Below are 24,912 nucleotides of genomic sequence, written 5' to 3' on the forward strand. Positions count from 1 at the left end.
GCTGTATTGGCATTTTAATGAGGCGTTAGCATTACTTATATAGTAAAGGAAGTCTCTTTATCTTTAGAAGTAGTGAACTGGACTACTGTAGTTTCTTAAGGCTTCTTCATTCTAAAGGACTTTTCTGTGTATTGTACAGTACTGCTTGGAGCAGTAAACAACCTGTGTGTGTGTGTTATCTACACCTGTACATTTAAAGGGATATTGTAGTGTCTTTATTTAGATATTTCCTTGCTGCTGTGAATTGACTCAGGACAGACGGAAAAAAACCCATTAATTTCAGTGGTCCTTAAACTTCCTCTATCCCCTCCCCCCCGGTTCATTAGAACATTTCCGCCGCCCCCACACTAAAAAAAACAACAACAGGACGCGCACACACACGTGTTTTGTTTTCAGACTCCTTTATTTCCCACATTTCAAAATGTAACTGTATGTTTTTACGCACATTAGACTTGGCCTTTTTATGCTAGCACTGGCAACTTTGGTCAGTTGGCAGGAGTGAGATTTTGCGTGTGGTTGTTACTGGTGCTCCGAGCAGATCAAACGGGCGACAGAAAAATCCAGAGCGAGAGTTAAAAATAAGCTTTATTATATTGTCATTAACAGATATTCAGTTTACACTGCCGTCAACCAATCTTCTCTCGTGTTAATCTGCTGCGCTACCTTTCATTTATTCATTCCATCCGTGCGCCCCTAAAATGACACTGCGCCCCCCACTTTGGGAACCTCTGCATTTTCTTCTTCGACTGTTCGTTTGTTTGTTTGTTTTTTAGTACAAATAAAGTCTCTCTATTCTATTCTATCCGCACTCCCATATTTAGCCCCCGTGTTCGTCCAGCTTACACAGGTCCTGGGTCTCAGCTGCTGGTTGATGCCTGCAGGAAACAAGGGACAGACAGTGAACTCTCTCCAGTCTGGGCGCCGTTCTGCTATCAATGTCCAGCTGTTTCAAAATGGACAAGCTTCTTGTGGTAACACAGTGTCGACAGTCGGTGCCAGATTGGCTCTGGTTGAAAAGTTCAGCCGTACCTGAGGGAATTCTCCACGGGTCACTCCAGCCCAGTGGCCTTGAATGGCCTCCCACTTTTCCCACTGACCTTTTCTGCCAGTTTGGCTGTAGATTCTCTGTTTTTTTTTTTTTGTTTTTTTTTTGTTTTTGTTCATTCTGAGCTCCTGTTTCTTTTTCTTTTTTTTTTGCTCTGAAGATCCAAATCACTCATAAAACCACATTAAAGTGACATAATTACTCCCTTGTTCATATCAAGTGTTGGTGTTTTTCACTTGCCCTAAATGTAGAAATCAATACTGGGGAAAACAGTCAGATCTTGTTCTATGCTCCTGTGCACCTGAGAAGATCCAAATCATTACTTCTTTTTTTTTAAACTCAAGTCACACATGTTGTGATAAGTGGTGACAGTTTGTGTTCAACACCACAAAGGAATCCCTCCTGGGGTCATCCATGAAGGTCAAAGATTGACCAAATACTTTTGAATCAAAGGATTTCAGTGTTTCTCTGTCAACAGTCCTTCTTGGGCTACGTATATTCACTGAAATGTTGGACAAAGACGATGGTTAGGTGCGACCGTGTTGGACAAACTGGTTTTCACATTTTCTTTAGTGCAGATTTAAAAATAAACACACAGACTGGTATAAGATGGTCTATAAATTATAAAAAGTTTTCAATTTCACCATCTTTATCAACTGTATTTCTTTATCTTGAGCAGCTCTTTCATTATGGTGGTTAGCACAGAGGTGTCAAACATACGGCTTGTGGGCCCAAACCGGCCCGCTGGGGTGTTCAATCTGGGCCTGCTTGATGAATTTTGAAAATAATAAAAAAAAATACATAAATGCTTCATGTTCAGGATATTTTTATAGAATTATATTTATTGAAAAAGAACTACTTAATAATAATAATTATAACAAATATTGAATGTACTTGTATTTCTTTGCATGAAAACAAAGGGAAGAAAACATGGACTTTTTGTTATTTATGGGTAATTATGTTATAAATTGTACTGTTCCGGCTCACTTGACATCTAATAAGGTTGTATGCGGCCAGTGAACCAAAATGAGTTTGACACCCCTGGTGTAGCGGTTATCACACTTGCCTTACATGCTGGGTTTGATCCCTCGGTGGAACTTCTTTCTGTGGTACTTGTTTGTGAGGGAGGAGCCTGTGATTGGCTGATGCCCGTAGTTTGATGAGGTAACGGCTGGGACCTACACTAGTGACATCACAGTCTCATTGGAATATTCAAGCGTATCAGAATGTTGGAAAACCTTCTGCGGGACAAAAAAAAAAAAAGTAACCAGTGTGGGTATTAAAATGTAATGTTCATCTAAAGTCACGTTAAAATAATCCGTGCGTATCCTTTAAAACTCAGCCACTGAAAAGGTAATGACCATTGACATCAGAGACGGTGATTCTAGGGTTTTAATCAGGACGGGATCTGTAATGTGAGTGATGCACTTTCACAATATGGTCCAGAATTCAAATCCTCTCTCTCTCTCTCTCCGTCTTTCTCTCTCTCTCATTCCTTCACACACACACAGGTGAAACTATACACTGACAGCATGTGTAATCTCTTTTTTTTTCTCATATTGCACATAAAATGAAGTTTGTACAGCGTGAAAGAAGGAAACCGAGTTAAACAGCCGCAGAAACGCACCCGTGGACAGCCGCTGCGTCTGTGTCCTTCTGGGGACCCTGTACGCCCGCTAACGAGGTCTAAGGGGAAGGCGTGTGTGTGTGTGTGTATATGTGAGCGGGTGTGTGTTTGTGCTTTGTATGTATGCAGTACACATTTGTTGCCACGGGAGAGGTGGAGAAGAGTGATAAATTGAGCTGGCAGACACTGAGGACACATCTGTCCCATCCTCAGAAAATCAGAAATCCTGTCCTCTCTGTCTCGCTCTTGGATCACGCTGTAATATGAATATGTGTGTGTCCGTGTGTGTGTGTTTGGGTCCCTGTTCCTTGCAGCCTTGCTTTCTCAGGTCCAACAAAGCTGGAGAGTGTGAGCGAAGCCGCACAAAAGGACTCACACGCGTCCTCCACACGCGTCCTCCACACGGCGAGCTCTGGGAGTAAAGTCACCGTGATCCAAAGCTCGAGTGTCATAGTCTCCGTCCTACTTATTTATCTGTGTCCATCCCTCCGTCCCATTATTCCTCGCCTTCTTCACCCTTCTGCGTGTGTGTCTGTGTGAGGCGGTTAATTGAATGTCCTCCAGGATTTGTCCCTCTGTCTTGTCTGGTCTCTGTCGTTTGAACGTCTGTTGGATGGCATTTCCCGCTAAGCCGTAAATGTGTATATTTATATGTGTGTTGTTGTTGTGTGTGTGTGTGTGTGTGTACATGTATGTTTGTGTGTGTGTGTGTTTAGATTTGCTTGATACAGAGTAGAAACATTGGCAGGACGGACACACACACAGTCACAGAGATGTGCAGGATGAGAACAAGTGGAGCTGATTGGCTGCTGCTGCTGCTGCTGCTGCTTTTGGGTCGTGCCGAGTCCTGAGAGTCTAATGAGCTGTGGACCAACAGAGCCTGAAGAGGGAGGGAAACAAGATGTGGAGAGAGGGAGACACGCAGTCAAACAGGAGACAAAAAACCTGTTCAGACTGGAGCTGTGGTAAAGTCCAAAATACTTATTTGTAACTTAGTCTGTAGTGAAAGTTTTCAACAGAGCAGTTACAGTACACGAGTGGTACAGTATAGTAGAAATATAAGGGATATGCAGTTGAGGTCTCAATAAAAATATGTCTGCCAGCTGGGCACCCCACCATATATATATATAGTCCATATATAGTCCATATATAATCCATATACTTATATATATATATATATTTATATGTATGTATATATGTGTACAGTATGTGTGTGTGTGTGTGTGTATTTGATGGTATGACAAATGTACAGTTTGAAGCTAATTTAACTAACTGATCCCTCACTGTCTTACTGTACAACAAGGCTGATGGAGAAAATATATACGTTTATTCTTTCTGGGTTTCAATCTTGCAAGTCAGTTGCAAAATCGACTACACTGTTAGGAAAAATAAAGAGCTGCAGTAATTTGTTATAAAGGATTATTGCTGTTGGTATTTATAAAGTAGATTTTAGCCAACGACTTTATTGTAGTAACTTTTATTAATTTCCTTTTTGGTGGTGATTAGGCTAATTTGTTATATGTCTGTATTGTACCATAAAAATATCTGTGAGGGATAGAGATTTTTCTTTATTTGCTTAATCATGGACCAAACAATTAGCTAACGTTGGCCAAATTTTAGCTAAAAATAATTAGTGGGTTATTTATATTTTTCTATATTTTGACTAACTTAGATCTGCTAACTTACATCTAACAAATCTTCATGTTATTTAACTTTTTGCCTTTTATTGCTTCATGGTTTTGCTACTTCTGATACAGCAGGTAAATACTTGGCTCAATGTGAGCAGTTTTTTGGTTAGCTTTTGGCTGTGTTCATTTATTTTGAATAACCTAAGTATTTTAGGGAAATTAATAGGTATGTTGCAGGGTCATATTTAGCTACACACCACATTCGTCAAGGTTTGAAACTACAACATTTTTGATGTCTGGTATCAGATGAGTAAACGTTACTGCAAAAACAAACAAAAAAAAAACCCTCTTGTGATTTTAAATTTTAAATTTTAACTCTATTTTTAGACCCTCGTAATTTTGTGTTCATATTACATTTATAAAGTCATTACAAACAGTAAACTGACTGTGAACTAAAACACCTGTTGTTTTCACCCATTTAAATCCATCTTTCATTTTCCAGCGCTTCTCAAAAAGTGAACACTTCATTACCAACCGTTAGTAACAATCCACCACAAATCCTTTCACCTCCGCCTCCTTTATCAGTGTTGGCAATTATTTGTGAAGCCGTTCTGGCAGTAATGAGTGAAAACACACACAGGAACAATCAGGGAGCTGCTCACCTCCTCGCACTCGTACTCGTCGGAGGAGACGCACTTGTGGCCTACGTCCTGTAAAACAAGAGCTCATTGTGAGACACACAATCGACAATCGATGGCAGCCGGGGTCTCGCCTGCCCACTCTCAGCTCATTAACTTTACCTCGTTAACACCCCACTCTCCTGTTTGTAATTGCAGGAAGTGGTCGAATTCAGAAACGCCGACGAAGCGTCGCAGCCTATGAATATTATTTTCCCTGACAGACGGCAGCGTCTCCTTATTGTGACTTTTAGTGACGGTGATAATTACTGGCTGTCAAACAAATGTTCCATCTGCTTTATAGATCTCCTTTTGATGTGTGTCCTCTAATTTTCCGCCACATGTTTAAAGTGATTGCAGGCTTGTTGTCTAACAGACTTGATGTCGGAGATAAAATTTCAACTAGTCCGTAATTATACACACATTTCTCACTTGGTTTTTGCGACTCAAATAAAGTAGACGAGGACACAGATCAACTTCCTGTTCAATAATACTTCATTTACTACAGGGAGTAGGTTAGTATCTAGTGCCTGGCACAGCTGCGGGTCATGAGCTTAGCAGCCCGACACCTACAGTATATAATCGCATATAAGCCAAATTTAAAACTCCAAAAAAATAAAGATCAAATCGGTTGGTCAGCTTATATGCGCATAAATACCTGGGACAGCATTGTCCATCAATCGCATAATCACTGATAATAAACAGTCAAACGTATGGTCAAAAATATCATTACACTTATAAATAACTTCAACCACTGATATACTGTAATGCAAAAAATCACGTCCATTCTGAATTTCGCAACAAACAATTTGAACCTAAACAGCGTTTACCAAGATAATTTTTGAATTCTTTGTTGAGGCACACAGCAGGAGTAAATCATTTTGCCACGGCAAAAAATGAAAACATTATGGTTGGCCTATATCTAAGTCGTCTAATATGCAAGTATATACGGTAATACACACAAATACCCAGATTCCATTCCGTTCTACATTTTAGAGATTTGAACTTTTTGAACCATTTTCTTCAAGTTCTGGTAAAACCCCACTGAGTGAAATATAAAGGGCCCCAGAATATATCCCTGTGGTACTCCTTACAAAATCAATTTACACTTGGATGGAGTTTCTCCTACAGGATTGGGTTAAACAATGTTTTGGTGTTTGACATTCAATACATGCTATGGACATTAGAAGGGTATAGTTATTTACAACTTGACGCATAATAAAGTTTATTTCATTTTAGTGTTTTCCTTCCAACTAAATGACATGGTTTTATTGTTAAAGCCTCACGCTGAATCTTGCTTTTTTTGATTGTCTTAATATAACTTATTGTTATTTTATTTTTTCTTGTAAGAAGTTATTTATTTATATAGTTATTTTATTTTTTCTTGTAAGAAGTTGCAGACAAAGAATAGATGTATTATTAATGATTACACACAGAGTGCTGATGCCTGAGATTTGAGATCTAAATGAACACACACTGAAGCCACTCTGATGTAGATACCAGCACCTGGGGTGCTTATTATATGGCCCAATAATCAAAACAGGATTGCCTCCTGTGGTGGACAGATATCTTCTTCCCTGGGAAGAGCCTTCATTAAGTGTGACAGTGTGTGTTGATGTTGTATGTTAACTGGGGTAAACAAAGAAAAAATGATGTTATTCACGTTGCTGGATTTACATGACACTCCCAAACCGAGCGCAGGTGATTTGGAATTCCACATCTACTCATGTCTTTGTTGTTACTTGGTATAAAATCCTATATGCAAATACGAATGCAAATTCTCCGGTTTGAGGACTGGAACACATTCATCTCGTGTGTCAACACGGACACACGTTCGCTGAAGGCACGTCGACGCTCGCACTTCATTTTCACGTTCCTTTTCTGGCATCAATCTTAAGGATTTTATAAACTATTGAAACATATCTAATTCACCTTTTCCCTCTGTGTAAGAGCAGCTAAGCCTCGTGGGTATTATAGCATGTAGACATGTATGGACGAGGAGGAGGATGAACATGGTCTAAATAATTTAAACTGGTGGCCAGGACATGAATATGTATGACCACCACGCTCGGGAGACTCACATGACTAAAAGACCACATGAATATTAACGTTTTCAAGTCTATAGAAGTCAACGTTGCTTCACTTCGAATGCGAAAGGGAATGCACTGTCATTCAAATGGAGCGCAGTAAACACACACACACACACCGTCATTTATCTTCCATCAGCTTCTTGGTCATTAGCATATCTCCTCCCGCCGCCTGGATGGGAGAGCCAATCAGATGTTATCACTTTATGAGTAGAAGGGAAAAAAAAACCAGAGGACTGAAGAAGAATTCAAGTCTTTTTAGTGAAGTGTTGAGCAGCTGAGGGAAGGCTGCACATCGCTGCACAACTCTGTTATTTCCTCTGAATATGCTCTGAACACCTGGGTGTTATAGGGACGACAGCTCATTAACATATCACCACTTGCTGTAGCGACCTTCTGACACCTGACACAAACCTCTGCTGTCAGTTTCCTGAACACAGCAACAATCGTTACGTGATCTTGGAGAAGTTTCGCGAACCCGGCTTCACGTTGTCTTTTTTCTGAACAACGCTTCGACAACTTTGAAGGTCTTCTTTGGTAGGAATAGTTTCCCCGCAACCAGGGTCAGGAATTAGCAAGAGCTCAGAGACTTGATATATCCTTGAAATATTCAATACTGCCCATGAAATTTGCATTAAGGTGGTTTTTAACAGTCTTATAAAATAGAGGGAGAGATGTTGCTAAGGCTGACCAAAAAAGAAAATCAAATCAAAGAGAAAGCGAGGCTTTAAGAGCAAACTATTACCTGGAAGAAGTCCACATCTAACTGGCATTGCTCCTGAAACACTCACTGTTGTAGATTATGGTTTGAAAAATCAAGATAAAAATAAAATAGCATCAGTTTAATAAAACTGACTCATAAATAAATAACCCCCCAAATCAATTCTATGATAGAGCAAACAGGGACAGTTTTATCACTGATATTGTGATACGTTCCACCTGGCTGTAGAAGCAAATACTGTATATTTACAATATCTGTTATCTTTGCTATCATGGCGCTCCGTTCGGGAGGATTTTTTTTTTCTTTACCATGTTGACAACAGCAACAGCAAGACAACATAGTATCATTGTTGTTTTCTAACTAGTGGTCTAGAAGCAGAGTCAGCTCGTAGTGATGGAAGTCAGTTCACACTGACTTCTAATACGGGATTCGCTGAGCACTTCACACGTGTTTCTGTTCGCAATCAGAAGGCCCATGTGCGTTAATTTTGCGCGATTTTGAAACTGATCAACGCAATGAGTGTTGAAGTGATATCTGGGAATTTGTTTCTCCTTCCGATGGATAACAATAAAAAGCAAGACATATTGCATGACGCAGATCGAGTCTGAAAAAGAATTGGAGACAATCTATCAGCGATCTGCCAGATGGAGACTTGCACTGAAGAGATGGCAACGAGTGGGAAATGTGCATGTGTGCTACTTTGTGTGATGGCTGAAAGTAATTCAGAGGTTTGAAATGCGGAATGAAAAGTAGTTTTTAAGGCTTTGCACCCAAAATTAATTAATTAATAAGGGACTGAAACCACCAACTCAAGGTGACTTAGTTATTAGTTGTACCATAGTTCAGGAACGAGAGTGCAGTACTTTGCAGTGTGAACCCAAAGCAGGAGCAAAACTAGCATTTTTGCAGCAAATACCGCATCAAGTGCCAAGGTGAAAACAGCAACAGTTAATACACAAATTTGTGGCCCAGAGTCAATGTCTCTGTCATTGGTGTTGAACCCCAGGGTTCACCTCCTGGGTGAAGATTGAATCCCAGTTAGGGCGGTTGGTACCTTCCAGTGGACTCACCACCCACAGGAAGGTTCAAGGGGGTTGGTACGGTGCAGTGGGATTTGGGTGGTGGTCATGGAGACTGCTGCCTCCACGACCCGGGAACGGATAAGCGGATGAAAATGGATGGACGGATGGATGGATGAATACACAAATTTACATTTATGGATTTAGCGGATAGCAGCGAAATGGTTTGCGAAAGGCCCGACTCTTCCTCCTCTCAGTGTTTCTCCTCATCTCTGATGTCAAACAACAGGAGCTCTGTTTCAGACTGGCCTCTCACTTTGCTGGTTTTTAGCACAGTCCTTTGAAACTGCTGACACACAGCCGTTGGTGGTGTTGCCTCATGAACCCCACGTTGCACTTCTGTCACGGAGACTAAATTGTGAACATTTGTCACAATAACACGGTCTCATCATCTACCTCGGCAGTTTTCAACACACCATGGCCAGTCTAGCCCACATTCACCCACAGACTCCTGGGTTAAATTGCCTCAGTTTGTCTTCGGTTACACTTCCACAGTTTTACCAAGAACACAACAGGAAGTAGCCATAGTACTCATACATCATAAAATACTAGAACATCCATAAAAGAAAATACATGGAAGTAACCAGGCTCTGACCCTTTCTCCAAAATATTTATGAGCAGTCTGTTTAAAGAGGAGCTTGAGAAAAAAAAAACTAAACAACTTGATGACTCATCCCACGCCTTTAACCCTGAGTGTGAGCACTTACCATCTGGCAGGAAATATAGAGCTGCGATTTGCAGGCTAAACTATTTTGGAAAGGACTCCCTTTAAGAATTCCTAAAAAAGACATACAATACTGTGCTTCATTATTATTACAGATGATCTCTGCATTATTTCTCATGACTTTTATGAATAAAGTGGTTCCCAAAATGGGGGGCAGGCTCCCTGGGAGATACGTAGCTATGCTAGCTAGGGCGCACACAGCAAGGCAACTTCATTTTCTATTTCAGTGTTTTCTTTTTCTGTGCCACCGTGGGGAAATAACATGATTTGGATTCATGATTTTGCCACAAGAACCGATACTTCAGTAAGTGGATGCCAACACGAGGAACTGGTACATTCTGTTTTTTTTATTTCTAAGTATTGAGAATTGTTGAGATTCACAGGTATTGGTATCGACTACAGAAATTCTGGTATCGGGTCAACCCTACACCTCAGTACACAGTCTAAGCTCTCTGTCAGTCACTGACATACCCTCACTGCATTTGTACTAATATTCTGATTTTGCTTGGTGTATGTATTTTGAATTCCATTTTATTACTTCATTAAGAAAAAAAACCTTATTGCAGTCTATTCATATTCAACTACTCCCGTTTGAAGCGTTGTCGGCACTGAACACTTCAATTATTATAATCTTCTTCTGATTGAGTTTGACACCCCTGGAGTAAACTTTTCTCATAGTGATTACTTTCACAGCTTTTTGATGTTGACACTGTGGGTAGACTATATTTTAACTCAGTCAGTGGAGATATGTCGTTTTCTTATCACGCTACATTTGAACGTGAACCAGAATCGGTACCCATCCATCCATCCATCCATCCGTCCATCCGTCCATCCATTTCCATCCGCTTATTACCAGGTCACGGGGGCAGCAGTCTCTATGACCGCCACCCAAATCACACTGTACCGTAGTAACCCCCCTGAACCAGGAGGTGAACCCTGGGGTTCCACACCAATGACAGAGACATTGCCTCTGGGCCATAGCGCCACTTGAAACTAAACATCAAACAATAATGTGAGACAAAAATTAGCTTTTTCCCTGCTTTTATTTGGGTGTTTTTCCCCCAAATGTTTCTGTCTGGAGAAATTCTGGCCCTGAACAATTACAGTTGGTGACCCCTGCTGTACGGTTTAATTTCATTTCTAAGCCCAGCAAGGTTACGGTTGGATGTCTCATGGATCAGTGGAATGGATCAATAGTGGCAGTTGAATCAGTCACTTCACATGTACAGTCAGTCTGTGTGTTTTAAATGAACTGATGTCACGGTGATAGCATAGCTCTCAGTGAGTGGCTGTAATGTATGCAGTAAATTTCCCCAAGGGCTGAGTGAATTAAACCAATCTAAATTAAATTAAATTAAACCAATTGGCCCAGATTAGTTTTCATGATGTATAGTGAGTATTCCCAGAGAGACTATTAGTAAGACATGACTGCTTCTAGACACATAGCGCGCAATGTGACATTTTATTGTATCTTCTATTAAAGGGACTGCTTTTTTTACGAGTCATGCCGTAATAAACAGAGTGGCCAGATAACAGGTCTGACGAAGGTCTTTAAAGGTTTTATCCCTCCTTTAAATGCCTAACCGTCTACGTGAGTTTAACACAGATTTATCACTTTTTCTCTGAACGTTGAGCTGAAAATAACAAATAATTATTACGTGAAAAGCACAAGTTAAAAGGTGAGGTGTGCGTCTGTAGTCAGGCTGTGAAAATTAAAAAGAAGGTGTTGATGAGCGACAAGATGAGAAGTGAAGCTGCAGAAACTTGTACTTGATGTATTATAGTTATACATACTTAATTATTGTTGTTCTACTTCTTCTCTGTGTGTTTCTTCCTTGATTTTTTTCTTAACCTTATGTACTGGATTTTCTACAACCGGTGCTTTGGTAAAATAAAAAGAAAAGAAAATAACACAACTCTTAATTTAACCTAAATTATCTTCACTTTTCATAATGAATGAGTCACCCTTCCCAGAATTCAAGTGAAGGAATGTTGATTATGATGATGATGATGATGATGATGATGAAGTCTCAAAACGTAGTAGGGTGGAGTGTAAACCCTGAATGTCCTTTTCACATATTCATTCAGTACAGGGGTGAAATTGTGGTCATCTCCCAGAAACCCCTTGATGAGCCGCGGCTGAGTGAGGCAGTCATTGGAAACGTCTCACTAAGTAAATCAGCTGATGCTTTTCCTGTGATTTTTACTTAAAATTTTATAAGTTACATATGCATAATGTGAAGTTCATTTATCTTCCTATTTCAACTCCCTTCCTCTAGTGACTCAACTTCCTCGTTCTCATCCTATTCCTGATGTCACAGACTTTTTTCTTCTTCACTCCTGCTCAGCAGTTTTCCATAATATCCAAACCATCTTGATCTTCTCTCTTTGTTACTTCCAGCTCCAACACATACATTTTTAAACCACAACAACCAAACATGACACACTGTCACGGCACAATGACGAGCCCTGTATCCACACTCATCCATGGTCCGTCCAAAGCATTGCTTAACTCTGACTGGAGTGAGACAGCAGGGCTCAGAAAGTTTGAGTTTGATTATTTAAAAAAAAAATACAATTCACATGTTGTTATTTGCACATACTGTTGGAAGGCGTTTTCTTTCCTAGCAGCCACGTGGAGCTTAAATTATCATCTCAACTCCCTGCATGTGTTTCTGGATGATTCACATTCCGCTCAGACACGACTGACGAGTTGCCTGGCACTATTGGCAAACGTCTGAATAATGTTGTTGACTTCACCAAGTTCTAAAAGCATTATTATATTTTGCTTCAAACAATGAAAGTGAAAGAAACAACTGGATGATTTTTTTAAATTAATAGTCTATGTTTAGTTTGAAGGTTTTGAGCAAAGTATCTCTAATAAGTTATGCCACCATTGATAGATTCCGTGATTTTCCATGGCCGACTTCATAATTCAGAGCCAAACCTAAACTACTACAACTACTACTACAAACAAAACTAGCAGAGAAACATCAGTAAAATGTATGAACCTCACCTGCAGGTTTGCACAGGTGGAAAACATACAAGCGTTGTCCATGGGTTTCATTGCGTCCCCGTGCAGAGATGGAGCAGGTTTGGAAATGAAGGGCGGCTTGGCGGGGGGTAGGAAGGTGGGCGGCGGCTCGGTCACGAACAAAGTGCCACCCTCTGCTCCGTAACCAAAGGACAGGATGGCATTTTCTGTGAGAATAAAACTGAAGTTACAGTACAGCATTCCCTGTAAATGCTAACCCAGATGCCAACCACCCATCATGCTAACATCTATTAGGTTTATTCTGACTTAACTTAGCCAATGCCGGTTAGGTAAAGGTATGGCAACCTAATATGTTTGGCTACGTATGGATAAAGTTGAATAGCGACAAGTAAGGTGGTAGCTAAATGATACTAAATAATGCTAACTAGAGATTGCTAATCTGATTTACACAACCAGTTTCAAGTAACTCAGCTTAAAGTTTGTAACATAATATTGTGACGCCATCTTGACCTAGCCCAGGTGTGGGCAAACTTTTTGACTCGCGGGCCACTACTCACTGTCCTTCAATGGAACAGTGACCCCACTGTTCAGGAACAGAGAGATGGGTTGTTCGTGAAAACTAAGATAAATGACGTAAAAGTCATGCATAAGGGCTAAAGTGCTTAAATGCTTGTATCATTTTCCAGGCCATCTATTGGGGAAACGTGGGTATTGCAAGGAAGGCAGAATTATAATGATAATATAAACCAATTTGGAAAGGTTAGGTGGGCCGGATCAAGAAGCTGAACTGTTCGCGTCTGGCCCCCAGGCCTTAGTTTGCCGATGCCTGACCTAGCCTGTCCATAATTGAAGTAATCGTAGCTGTAATTATGGTATATAATTATGTATTGTATATACATATATGTAATTATACGTTGTTATGTCAACGGTGATCACGTCAGTGAATAGTCGCTAAGGTGGGCTAATTATAACAGCTGTTAAAAACGCTGGCTAGCATTTCCAACTTGTGCTTATTAAGATTATTTCATTGGCTACTTTCATAAGAGCTAAGTATAAACGGGGGAGTACAGTACTCACTGAGGCAGGTGTTGTGTGTGAAGTCGCGGTGGAACGCTTCGCACTCCGGTTCGTGGGTGCCTGTGCCCCTGCAGTTGCACCACAGGCTGATGGTGATGTTAGACGGGCTGCTGTCGCTGTAGTTTGGCGTCACATCAGAACCTGAAACATCAGGTGAGAAAGGACTTTACTGCATTAGGGTTCTTGTGAATATTTCTCACCGTACGGAACAGAGACTTTGAATTTAACGAGAACGGGCTGCACCGAACTGACCGATGAGGCCGACGTAGGACATGAGGCAGCCGTGGTAGTTGTCGTGCGGGCAGCTGGTGACGGTGTGAGGCGTCATTTGGCAGTTCATGTGGAAATCAGCCAGTCGGGACCTGCAGTGAAAACCAGCAGAAAATAATCATTATTAATAAGGTCATGTATATATATATATATATATATATAAAGGTATAAGCATTATCATCCCTCGCAATCCATATGACAACTTTGTCAATCGAAGACTAATTGACTACCCTAACTGACAGGAAGTTGAAGTTGCCTGTACTGGGTGAGATGGTATTTTTAGCTCCCACAGTGTGTGCAACTATGTACTTCATTAACATGTGTATCAACTCTGTATTCCGTATCATGATGGAATTATTGGATACACAGTGCGTGCCATTCTGCCTGTGTGTTACAATAAATCAAATGTTCTGATCGGACAGATCTCAAACAAACAAAGTAATTAATGGGATTAAAGCATTTATTTGGCAGCTCTAATAAACTGTATATATATGAAGAATCATAAACACAACGTATACACTGTTGTGTGACTATGGTTTAGCAGACAAATGGCCCGAGAGAACAAAAACAAACTCCTTTTCATCCTGTGGGTGTTTGCCTTCAGGCTACGGTGTAGCTGCAGCCTGATGGCAGCAGGAAGTGGACGCAGCGTCCAGGACAGCTGTCACTGCCCTTCATCTACACCGCTTGTTTTCCTGCAGGTGTAGGAAGTTGGATCTGATGGTTGGTTCGCTTATTCTAAGGGGTTAAAGGTCGTGTTTTGTGTAGTTGCGCCACCAAGCTGCGATGCTGCCCCACAACGGCCTTCATATGAAGTGACCAGGTCAGAGATGCTGATCAGTGGCAGTTCTACCACGGTAGAAGTACTTCTGCTACACTCTCCCAGTACTGACCCGCTGGAACCACTGGGTGTTTCTTTGTCTTTCTGTTCTCTTCACATCACACAGCAGGTCTTCAACAACATTACTTTAGACTCTGTCGCCCCCTATCATCCTTCATTACCAATCCCCCCCAGTGGTCTTTCCTGTCTTCCTCCTGCCCAGCAGCTCTGTCTCTAACAACCGTGCTCCCCGAACTCAAGATCACATCCAAGAAATGACAACCGTGTCGCGCTCACTCTTCACACTTTCACTTTCATCCTCTCCTGGTGTAGACAAAACCAACACCTGCCTCGTAGAATCACACTGTTGTGAGACAAATTGGGGACAGAGGCCTCCAGAGTAAGGTGTGTTTGTGTGTGTGTGTGTCATGTGTGTCAGCTGCACAGATTATCTAATTTGACAGGCCCGGGCGCTGTGAGTGTGTGTGTGTGAGTGGGTGTGTTTAGAGCATTCACTTGTGTAATCTGCCAATTACGTTGACTCAAGACTGGAGACATAAGCATCATCAACCAAGACGGACTCACAGTGAACACACACACACTGACACTGACACCCAGGTCCTGTTGTTTAAGGGAAGATGACACGTTGAGGGAAGGAGTCAGACCATGAAGTCTGCACCGTCTCAGCTAAGTCGTTGTTTTTGCTCAATATGACATCACTGTCTCTAATTATTTGCCCAGCTCAGGCTCCAACAGTGTTAAAGATCAACTTCAAAATGATTTCAAAATGTGTCCTACGAAGTAAAATGCAGTCTCCTGTTTGGGGACATCCGTCCATGAATATAGAGAAATGTTAGTAAAGACGAGTGTTTCTCTCTGTTTCTCTCAGTCTAATGGTGATTCACCTCCAGGGTTCAGACGTAATGATGTTGGAGGAAACAACACAGGAAGTTTGTGTTTGACGTAAACGGTGCCGCGCGTTTGATATGAGTGCGAGTGCGATTAGCTGTGTTCTTCTTCTCTTTAATTAACTGTCTCTGAGGGCTGCTCCTGCTTCTCATTTGCATATTTGCATATTTACATATTAGCGTAGCTGATGATTCGCTGCCCCTGCCTCCGCCCCCGCCGCCCTCGGTCATGCCTCTGGTTATATGACTTCACTTTGCTGTAAACCAGCCGGACTCATTTAGAGAAGCTGGCAGGAAATGGGATGAGGCGGGAACACACACACATACGCAGACGTGGAATCAGTGAGAGGGTGCGTTGCATTACCGCCACCGTCCTCTGTGACCTACAGAATGAAGGTAGCTATTTCCATCACGCCACCACCTCACCTCACTGACCGTGTAATGGAGCGATGCGGGCGCTAGATTGGCTTCCTCGTCTTAAAAACGCCACTCAGCTGCTGCGGCCGCCACCGCTGCCTTTGGAAAAGTAGTTTAGCTCACCGCGCCTGGGCGCTCCGCAGCGTGCGTGCGTGCGTGTGTGTGTGCTTGCATACATACCACAATCATTAGAGGGGGAGGCATCATTTGATGGGGTCATCAGCAAACGGATGTTTCCTGATGGTAGAGCTACTAGTTCATCAGGCACCGGGATTGGTCGAATGCAAGTGAAGGTCTTGAAGGGTCACAGTGAGCAGGTGTGTTTGTCTAAAGGCAGTGGGCGGCTCACAAACTAACACAGTAGTAAATGGAAATATGAGTTGCACAACTCAACTCGGGTCATGTGACACCTTGCTACCAGTCATAGAGGGCAGTGAATCAGTGGATAGATTGGAATGTTTCCCAAGCAGAAGGTTGAGGGTCACGACCTCTGCCCCTGATGAACCCAGTCACACAATGGCCACAGTCATTGTCCTTCCTAACCAATCCCAAGCCTGGAAATAATCCCTCTTGGTTCATGTTGTTTTATGCAAATATCCATCCATCCATCCATTTTCATCCACTTATCTGTTACCGGCTCGCGTGGGCAGCAGTCTCCACCCAAATCACACTGCACCGTACCAACCCCCCTGGACCTCTCTGCGGGTGGTGAGTCCACTGGAAGGTACCTTTATGCAAATAATATGTAGTGAATATACACCACTAGGTGTAGTCACCCTGACATGTTCGACCGTCCGCCCCCGTCTTCCTCCGAAGTGCCACTTCATGTCACTGCTGTTTTTGCGACGGTGTGGTCACCCCACCGTGAACCGAATTGAGGGGCCATTTCTATTGACCCGCACCTGTGGTGTCCTGCAGAGGGAACCAGGCAGTGGGAGACTTTGTGTCAATATTGGCAGGGGGACCAAGCCTTCGCCTTCTGAGGAAGACCGGAGCTCATCGTCAAAACATGTCACGAGTTAAAACTGAAATTGAATTGTCTGGTTGTAAGAAAGTTCAAGAACATAATTCCAGGTCTGGAAAAGTTGTGTTAAAACATGACGTGACTGAAACTGAGATTCTTTTAGGTCCAGAGAGAAAATATATGAAAACAAGCTGAGGGTTTCTCCGGGGAAATCATTTTCCTCGGGGAAATCAAAAAAATCCAGATTTAAGTTAGGCCCACGGTGGCAAGAAGAGCGCACTGCATAAAGAACGTTTGTATTGAAACGGACAACTGAGTGTGACTGCTGGAAATGTGACCCTTCACCAAGGTACTGCTGAGATTGACTCCAGCTCCCCCTATGGCCCGAAACTGATCATTGGTATAAGATGAATGAATGAATGAATGAATGAATGAATGAAGGTTAAGTGTTGTATCTCCTGTATTTGTAGCCATACCACGTACCAGCCACTGGTCCCATATGTAACTCTGCTTTTGGCTTAATGTCAGTTACATCTGGCTTCATCTCCACAGAGTAACCCGTAACAAGATAAAGGAGATTTAAGGTGAATAAATTAAGGAACTACACATGCGACCCGGGCTCAATTAATGGCTCTGAGCTGTCAATCACACACAGTTTCCTCTCGTAGGCACGACCTATCCTGCTTTGTCATTTTGGTTAAAATGGATAATTAACAATGAACAAAAACGACACATTTGTTCCAATAAATTGAAACACACTGATGTAGCGTTGTTATTTTCAACCACCTTTTGTGTCCTGTGACATGTTATTGCCACAATATCTCCAAAATTTAAATACTGTAGTCAAATTTAAGTGATGGGACGGTTTGTGCCGCATCTATTTCCCCACTACGTTTTTGCGAAGTATCTGTGAGTTGTTAAATACCCAGAAGCTCCACATTAAGGTGTTCTTGTAAGCCAGTAATTCTCAAATAGTGGGGCGGGCCCCCCCTGGGGGCCCCCGGGGGGGGCCCCAGAGGGGGTGACAACGGGGGGTAAGTTTGAGAGGCATCCAATGGAATATGGTCCACTGGACATATGTGCTGTAATGCTCGAACGATAAACAAGCCTCCAGTCACTAGGTGGCAGCAACTCATACAGTGGTTCGTACAGATAAGAAAATACATATTATTAGGTTCTCAAAAGTATTAAAATTTGGGGGCGGGGGGGTATGTGAAAAAAATTCTGTCCCCTGGAGGGGGGAATAATTGAGAAGCACTGCTGTGGACCATCTAAGGAGCAGCCTTAGAATAATTGAGAAGCACAGCTGTGGACCATCTAAGGAGCAGCCTTATTTTTTGCAAAAACATATATTAGGAGTTATTTTTGGAACCAAGCAGGTGGTTGACTGATCTGTCCTTTCATCTACATCCAGGACTTTACTTTTGGATCCAGATGGAGTCCTTTTCCTACGTATATACATGGTCCTGTAATGCAAGAGGTAAGACGTCCTGAGAGATTGCAGGACGAAACACTTTTTCACGGCTGGGAAGCAGTGAAGACACTTCAGCTCGTCTCCCGCCGTCTCAGGAGATCTAGAAATTCTTTGGGGAAGACGCTCGGCACCAACTGGCTGGTGGTGGCCTTGTTCAAGCTCCTTTTTGCTCGTATTAGTCTTTAAGGTGGACTAAAAAGAAGGGTGTGCTCCATCTCGCTCGGCAGCAGTCTCTTTCCAAGAGTTTGCCCCTGTTTCTACGTCCGTTTGTTCCTTATAGCGCGGGGTCGTGCTGGAGAACCTCCTTAACACAAGGTTAATGTCTTCTTTGTGGTTCTCTGATCAAATCAAGAGCGTGGAATCAAATGGAATGGAAAGTGTTTTGCTGCCTTAAGCACGTGCAGTGGACACAAACAGAGGTCGGGGGAGGTTAAAGAGGTGTGTGCAGCGCCTGCAGTCTTTCAGGGAAGGGAGTTGGTCTCCTAAAATATTTCCATAGGTTTGTGTCTGAGGCCTGGTTATGGTCATAAACCAATCCTTGGTTCTTTGTATCAGCTAAATCTGGATACGAGATGCATGTCTCGGTCGTTTTAATATACTTAAAAATAGTAACCAAAATTAGCACAGCCACAATTTCGAAATAGCAGGGATTTTTATTTTTAAACACTAATGCTTAACCAGCACAAATTTGGGGGGAAAATATCCTGAGATTTATTCATGTTTATCCCGTTTAATCTCACTGGCGACAATAGTTGTTTGGCCGTTATCTCCTGTAAGACTCAGCTCAGGTCTAAAGTTGGCCGACATCTCATGTTGTTATTGACTAGTCCATCTATCTATCTATCCCTCCATCCATCCATCCATCCATCTATCCCTCCATCCATCCATCTATCGTCCATCCATCCATCTATCTATCTATCTATCCATCCATCCATCCATTTGTCTATCTATTCATCCGTCCATCCAATCGTCCGTCTGTCTGTCCATCCGTCCATCCGTCCGTCCAATCTATTATATATACAGTATGTATTTTTCCTTTCCTTCAAATCCACCTCAGCTCTCTGTAGATTTCCTCCTGTGTTTCTGGTGGCAAAGACCATATTTAATTACACTTCCTGTCACTCACAGCCTTCCCTGAGCAACCACTTCTTGTGCAGTCTGGTCCACAGCAGGGGCTGCGAGGCGTCCTGCGTGGCCGATAAAAACCCAGAGGACCTGCAGGAGCCGTGTGATTACATGGTGCCGCGCTCTTTCTCTGAGGTTAATGGCTGCAAAGAACAGAGCAAGACGACTTGGCTTTCTGCAGCCGACCGGCCGTGATTCATGTACGTGTGTGGAGCTGGCCTGCGTGTGTGGGTGGTTTATTGGTAGAGGGTGGGCTCTGTGGTGTGACTCCATCCATGCCCACTCACCTACAATTGCCTGTGTAGTTTCTTATGCAAATTTGTAATCACACGAAACATTAAAGTAGTATTTCCTGTCGGTTGTCTGTGGGTTCAAATAAATTCAAGATTCATTTCTGTTGGTAGGTTTTAGACAAAACAACATGATGTTTTGTTTCATCATGTCATTTTCTTTCTCCTCCATCTTTTCTTTAAAATCACCCCAGCAACAAAAGGTTACCCGACAAAAGAGCAGTGTTGATGTGAGCTAATGATCTTAACCCTATATATAGAACATTTGTATCATATTTGCTACACAAGATTCTGAGGAAAACATATTTTTTCCCATATTAAACATATTAAATAATATAAAAATATATATATTTGGAATATTGTTGTAATGTTTCATAATGTTTCATGAATAGAAGAGCTAAGTCTTTAGGGTTTTGTTCACTGAGAAAGTTTCCCAAAAAAATGTTTCACTCTCTCACTCTCATAATCAAATCTAAAAATGCATTTTTTAAATGCTGAATATGAAAATAGGAATTCAAGAAAATCATCACAACTCTGTCCTGTGATGATAAATCGTCATGGTTTCCAATAGTTCTTTCTTGTAAGAAATTTAGAAGCATATGTTAAATTCATCATGAGGTTTAAGATGGTTGACACAGCAGTAGGGGGCGCTCACAACCTTGTCAGTCCTGACTATTACAGCTTTCATTAGGTTAAAGTTGGATCGTTGTCATGTCATGTCAATTTTCTTCATTTCAGTTGTAATTTTGAAAAAGAAAAAAAAAATCACAAAGTTTAACAAAATGTAAATGTTTAGTCTGGAAAAATCAAATTTTAACAAAATGTAAATGTTTAGTCTGGAAAGCAGGCGTTTTGAGAGCCGTTGTTGGTGATATGGTTTGATACCTCTTTTTGTGGGCGGAATTCCCGTTGGCTAGGCGACTGGCTCTATCTTGACATTAGATGACGGCTGGTGCCGAACAACAAATAGAGGCTGAGGTTGACCAATCAGAGAGCTCCCGTGGAGCGAAGGAAATCCTTGGCCGTATTTCAGCCAGCCCTTTGTTTTTAAATGTAAACTAGGCAATAACTTGTTGAAACTTCCACATCAAACCTGTGTGAGATGTGACAGTAAGTAGAGTATCTGTGCTTCTGCCTGTGTATCCCTAACATCATGTTTAGTGTTTGGTTAAAACCTTCCTCCGTTCAGAAAAATGTACCTTCGTGATATCAGTTATTGCCGCCTAGCTTAGCATCGATCCTGATAGCTGATGTTTCAGTGCAGTAGAACAGTACCGGAGCACAGTCAGAAATACTACAACTGCATGATTTTAATTGCACTGGATCTCTAATGAAATCATCTTCATTCCTCTATAACAGACCAGCTCCTGGTTGTTGTAGCTTCGACTATGAGCTTTGGGTGGACAGTGATGACAGTCATCAGAATTACAGCTACGTTGTTCACGCAAACTTTGCAGGCACTAAATGTGACGTTGAAGTGATAAAAGGATATCATGATGGTGTTCGATATAGAGGGAGGGGCCTCATGTTGCAGCCAGGAAGTTAAACAGCTGTTCATGTTGCAGCCAGGAAGTTAAACAGCACCCAACATTGTATTTGAATTGTTGAAAAGTAGTTGCAGATTGGATATACAACTGGTCTTGTACTTATGGGACTTTATATTTTTTGCATCAATAGTTCTAATAATAAACATTAAATAAAATAAATAATAAAGTAATGATGATTTAAAGTAACTAAGTAACTTACTTGAATTAAGTAAATATTTACTTTTACTCAAGTAGATTCTTATGTGGGTACTTTTACTTGAGTAAAATTAAAGCAATGTAAAGATACTTTTACTTAGTTACTTGTTTTCAGTATGTTTTTCCACCTCTGATTATTATGCAGATGACATACAAAGACAAACAGTTGTCTGTGACAGGCTGTATGTGAAACAAAAGCTCGTTGCCGCTTTGAACACTACATGTATTTATTGCTCAGGGCCATCGCCATGGTAACAGCCGACAGCTGAGTCAAACCCAAGGTGCGTTCCATGCGAAACCTCCAACTTGAGATGTTCAACTTCAGTGTTCGATGGCTACCATCAAACTGAAGTGTGCTTTTCCTCCACTTCTTCTTACCTTTAAACCCAGTCTTTAACAACCAAGTTGGTAAAGACTGATTTCACTGATTACTCCCTCTTCATGCTGCGTTATAATCAGTTCCACACCAATCTCTGAGTGACACAGTGAAAAGAAAAGCTCTGTAAAAAAAACAGCAGGTACTTGATTGGCACCAGCGCTCACCTGCAGAGGGCGTCGGAGCGACAAATTTGCCGCAGCTCGAGGCAGGAGGGTTTGTGCCTCTCCTGGTAAGAGCAGGACGGGATGATCGTCCGACGGCGTCGCTCAGCGCATGCCTGGTCAGGGCAGGAGCAGAACAGCAGCGGGTAACTCAGCTCCCACGGCACTCGCTCGAAAAACTGCCGCAGCGCCTGAAAAACCAAAAACAAATCTGGTTTTCAAAACAAGAGGGGACACGGTGTTTCCGAACCTCCTTATTGAGCAAACGATTTCATGACATTTTTTAGCGAAAACATTTCCTGGTTAGCCAAAAGTTAGACAAAGCAAAGATAAAGTTAATTACAAAAAAAGTAAAAAAAAAAAAGTAGCTGATACGATAAAATTTTTGAAAAAACTACTGGTTAATTATTAAAACTTTCTATTTAAAAGTAAAAAAAAAAAAAAAAAAAATGTTATTTCCCCACCTTCTGACACCGCTTTTTGCTGCATGGCTCCTGATTGGGCAGAGACAGCTGTGGGGGCGTGGCCTTGCTGCAGATGGCGGTGTAGGCTGATTTCAGTCGCTTGCACGTCTCGTTGAGGTTGCACGCCTTGGCTGCGTCCAGGCAGGGATTGCAGGGTTTTCCTGCTTCAGAGCAGGAGCTCATCTTCAACAAGGACGAGTCTGAAAATGTGTATGAGATCAAAATAGATTTTCTTGGTAAAATGATAAAAAAAAAAAAAACTTAGATTTTCTTGGTAAAACGATAAAAAAAAAAAAACTGAAACAGACACAAACATGTCTGTCATATAATAGACACAGACACAAACATGTCTGTCATATAATATCCATGATTAAACAAACTACGGCCCGGAGGCCAAAAGCGGCCCAACTGGCGGCCCGCCAAACTTGTCCAAATTATGTGGCCCGGAGGCCTGAAGCAGCCCGTCTGGCTATTTAATCCGGTCCGCCAAACGTGTCCAAATTATGTTATTAATTTATATTATCATTAAACTTCTACCTTTTCCCTGCAATGCTGGCATTTCCCCAATAGATGGCGTAGAATAGTCTAAGAGCATTTGCCCACTAAAACTTTACCTACGCCTGCTCTGGCTCGTTCAAAGCTGATTTATTCAAAAGTTTGACGACAAAGGACCGATACTCCTTAACACCAAAATGACTAATTTAATCAATAAAAGTAGTGATTTTCTCTGTGGGATTTGGTTCAGAGGAGTGACCGTCTGCCCAACCAACGTCAGCTACACGTCTGGTTTGAATGCAGCGTGATAAAACAGGCGGTCTTTAAACTAGATGATAAAAATAGTTTGTGGCGAGCCCGTAGTAAAAGATGGAACTCTTTATATTTCCCTGTTCTGACAGTGACCACTTAGTGTTGTCCGCCGCGACGTGAACACAGTGTGAACACACACTCACACAGGTGTGAGATGTGACCTCAATTTGTTAAATTGCTGAACACAGTTTTGACTGGAGCTGTAACATAAAGTTTGCCGTGATGGAGGGAAAAAAAGAAAAAACTAACAACCTCGAACTGCGATGATGTCAGGGTCAGGTTCACTGAATGTGAGAGATGGAGCGAGGTGACAGAAAAAAAATGGCTGCTGTGAGCTGTCGACGCCTCCATCTGTGGCGTCAGCTCTAATTAAAACACTCACCGCGAGTGCGTGTCGGAGCAGCTGTAAGGTCGACTGCAAAAGAAACAACACGGCGCGGCTACAGTCTGACACTGCAGCAACCCTGTAGATGTAAAATATTTAAACCTGTACTTTTTTCCGTGACACAGTTGGAGTGAGTCTATCAAGACTTTTCCACTGGATGAAAAAAACTGACCTAGAATCAGCCAGAGAGACAGAAGCACAGTCTCAGCAAAAACCTGGAGGTCAAAAGTGACGCATGAGAAAAAGAAGAGATTTTTTTTTATTTTTTAAAGAAATAGAAATAGATGTAAGATGTGGGATAGATGGGGCAGTGGTGGTTAAGGAAGCAGACTTGGCTCCAGAAGGTTTGAGGTTCGAGTCCATCAGCTCAGAGCATGACACCGTCCCCTCACACTGAGCTGCCCACTGTTCACTTTGGTGATGGGTTAAAGCAGAGGTCACAGTTGGTTGTGGACAGTGATGTGCTGTGTCACCATGACAGCCAAAAAGTTTCCAAAAACCAACGCAAATGAAAGAAAGCGAATGTATCATGATTCAATGTATGGTGAACAACAGGGAATGTAAACAAGAGATTATTCCCTGTGTAGTCCAGTGTGACGACGTATTCTTCCACTCCGCTTGCTAACTAATTGCCGTACCTCGGAATGATGGAGCAAGATTTTCTTATTAGGTTCATGGTCAGATAGTGTAGTAAACACAAAATGCCGTAGATCACGGACGTCATGAACAGAGAACCTCCTGTATTTGTTCCAGAAAGCCCCAGAAAAGAGTGGACATCCTTCATTTAAGATTAATAATGACTCTAATGTCAACCAATCATGAATGGACCAACTGGACACTGATGCCAGCGGTACTTTCCATTTCTTCCATGGCCTCATCCTTACGTTTTCTTAATAGTTACTGGGATTAAACACACATTTATCTGCAATACTAAGAACTCATCTAATTCTATTCACACTTTGTGAAGTGTAAATAATCTCCTTTGTCTTTTCTTCCTGCTTCAGTGGTTAGCACAATTTGTCATAGATATTGGATTATTGACCACT

The 24,912-nt window shown here is 41.9% G+C and overlaps 1 protein-coding gene across 1 annotated transcript in view; it reads right to left on the reverse strand.

The window, feature by feature from the left end:
• Positions 1 to 1,940: 1,940 nt before the first annotated feature.
• gfra2b (GDNF family receptor alpha 2b) overlaps positions 1,941 to 24,912 on the reverse strand; it is a 52,147-nt gene continuing 29,175 nt past the window's right edge. The window contains exons 4-10 of the mRNA XM_008324426.3: positions 22,675 to 22,874; positions 22,214 to 22,401; positions 13,913 to 14,022; positions 13,661 to 13,801; positions 12,605 to 12,789; positions 4,963 to 5,010; positions 1,941 to 3,552 (exon numbers count right to left, since the gene is read on the reverse strand). Coding sequence (XP_008322648.1) covers positions 3,385 to 3,552; positions 4,963 to 5,010; positions 12,605 to 12,789; positions 13,661 to 13,801; positions 13,913 to 14,022; positions 22,214 to 22,401; positions 22,675 to 22,874 — 1,040 coding nt within the window. The 3' untranslated portion in view covers positions 1,941 to 3,384. The remainder of the gene's footprint in view (positions 3,553 to 4,962; positions 5,011 to 12,604; positions 12,790 to 13,660; positions 13,802 to 13,912; positions 14,023 to 22,213; positions 22,402 to 22,674; positions 22,875 to 24,912) is intronic.

Source organism: Cynoglossus semilaevis, chromosome 14 (assembly GCF_000523025.1).
Source record: "Cynoglossus semilaevis isolate Cse_v1.0 chromosome 14, Cse_v1.0, whole genome shotgun sequence".
Taxonomy (NCBI): domain Eukaryota; kingdom Metazoa; phylum Chordata; class Actinopteri; order Pleuronectiformes; family Cynoglossidae; genus Cynoglossus; species Cynoglossus semilaevis.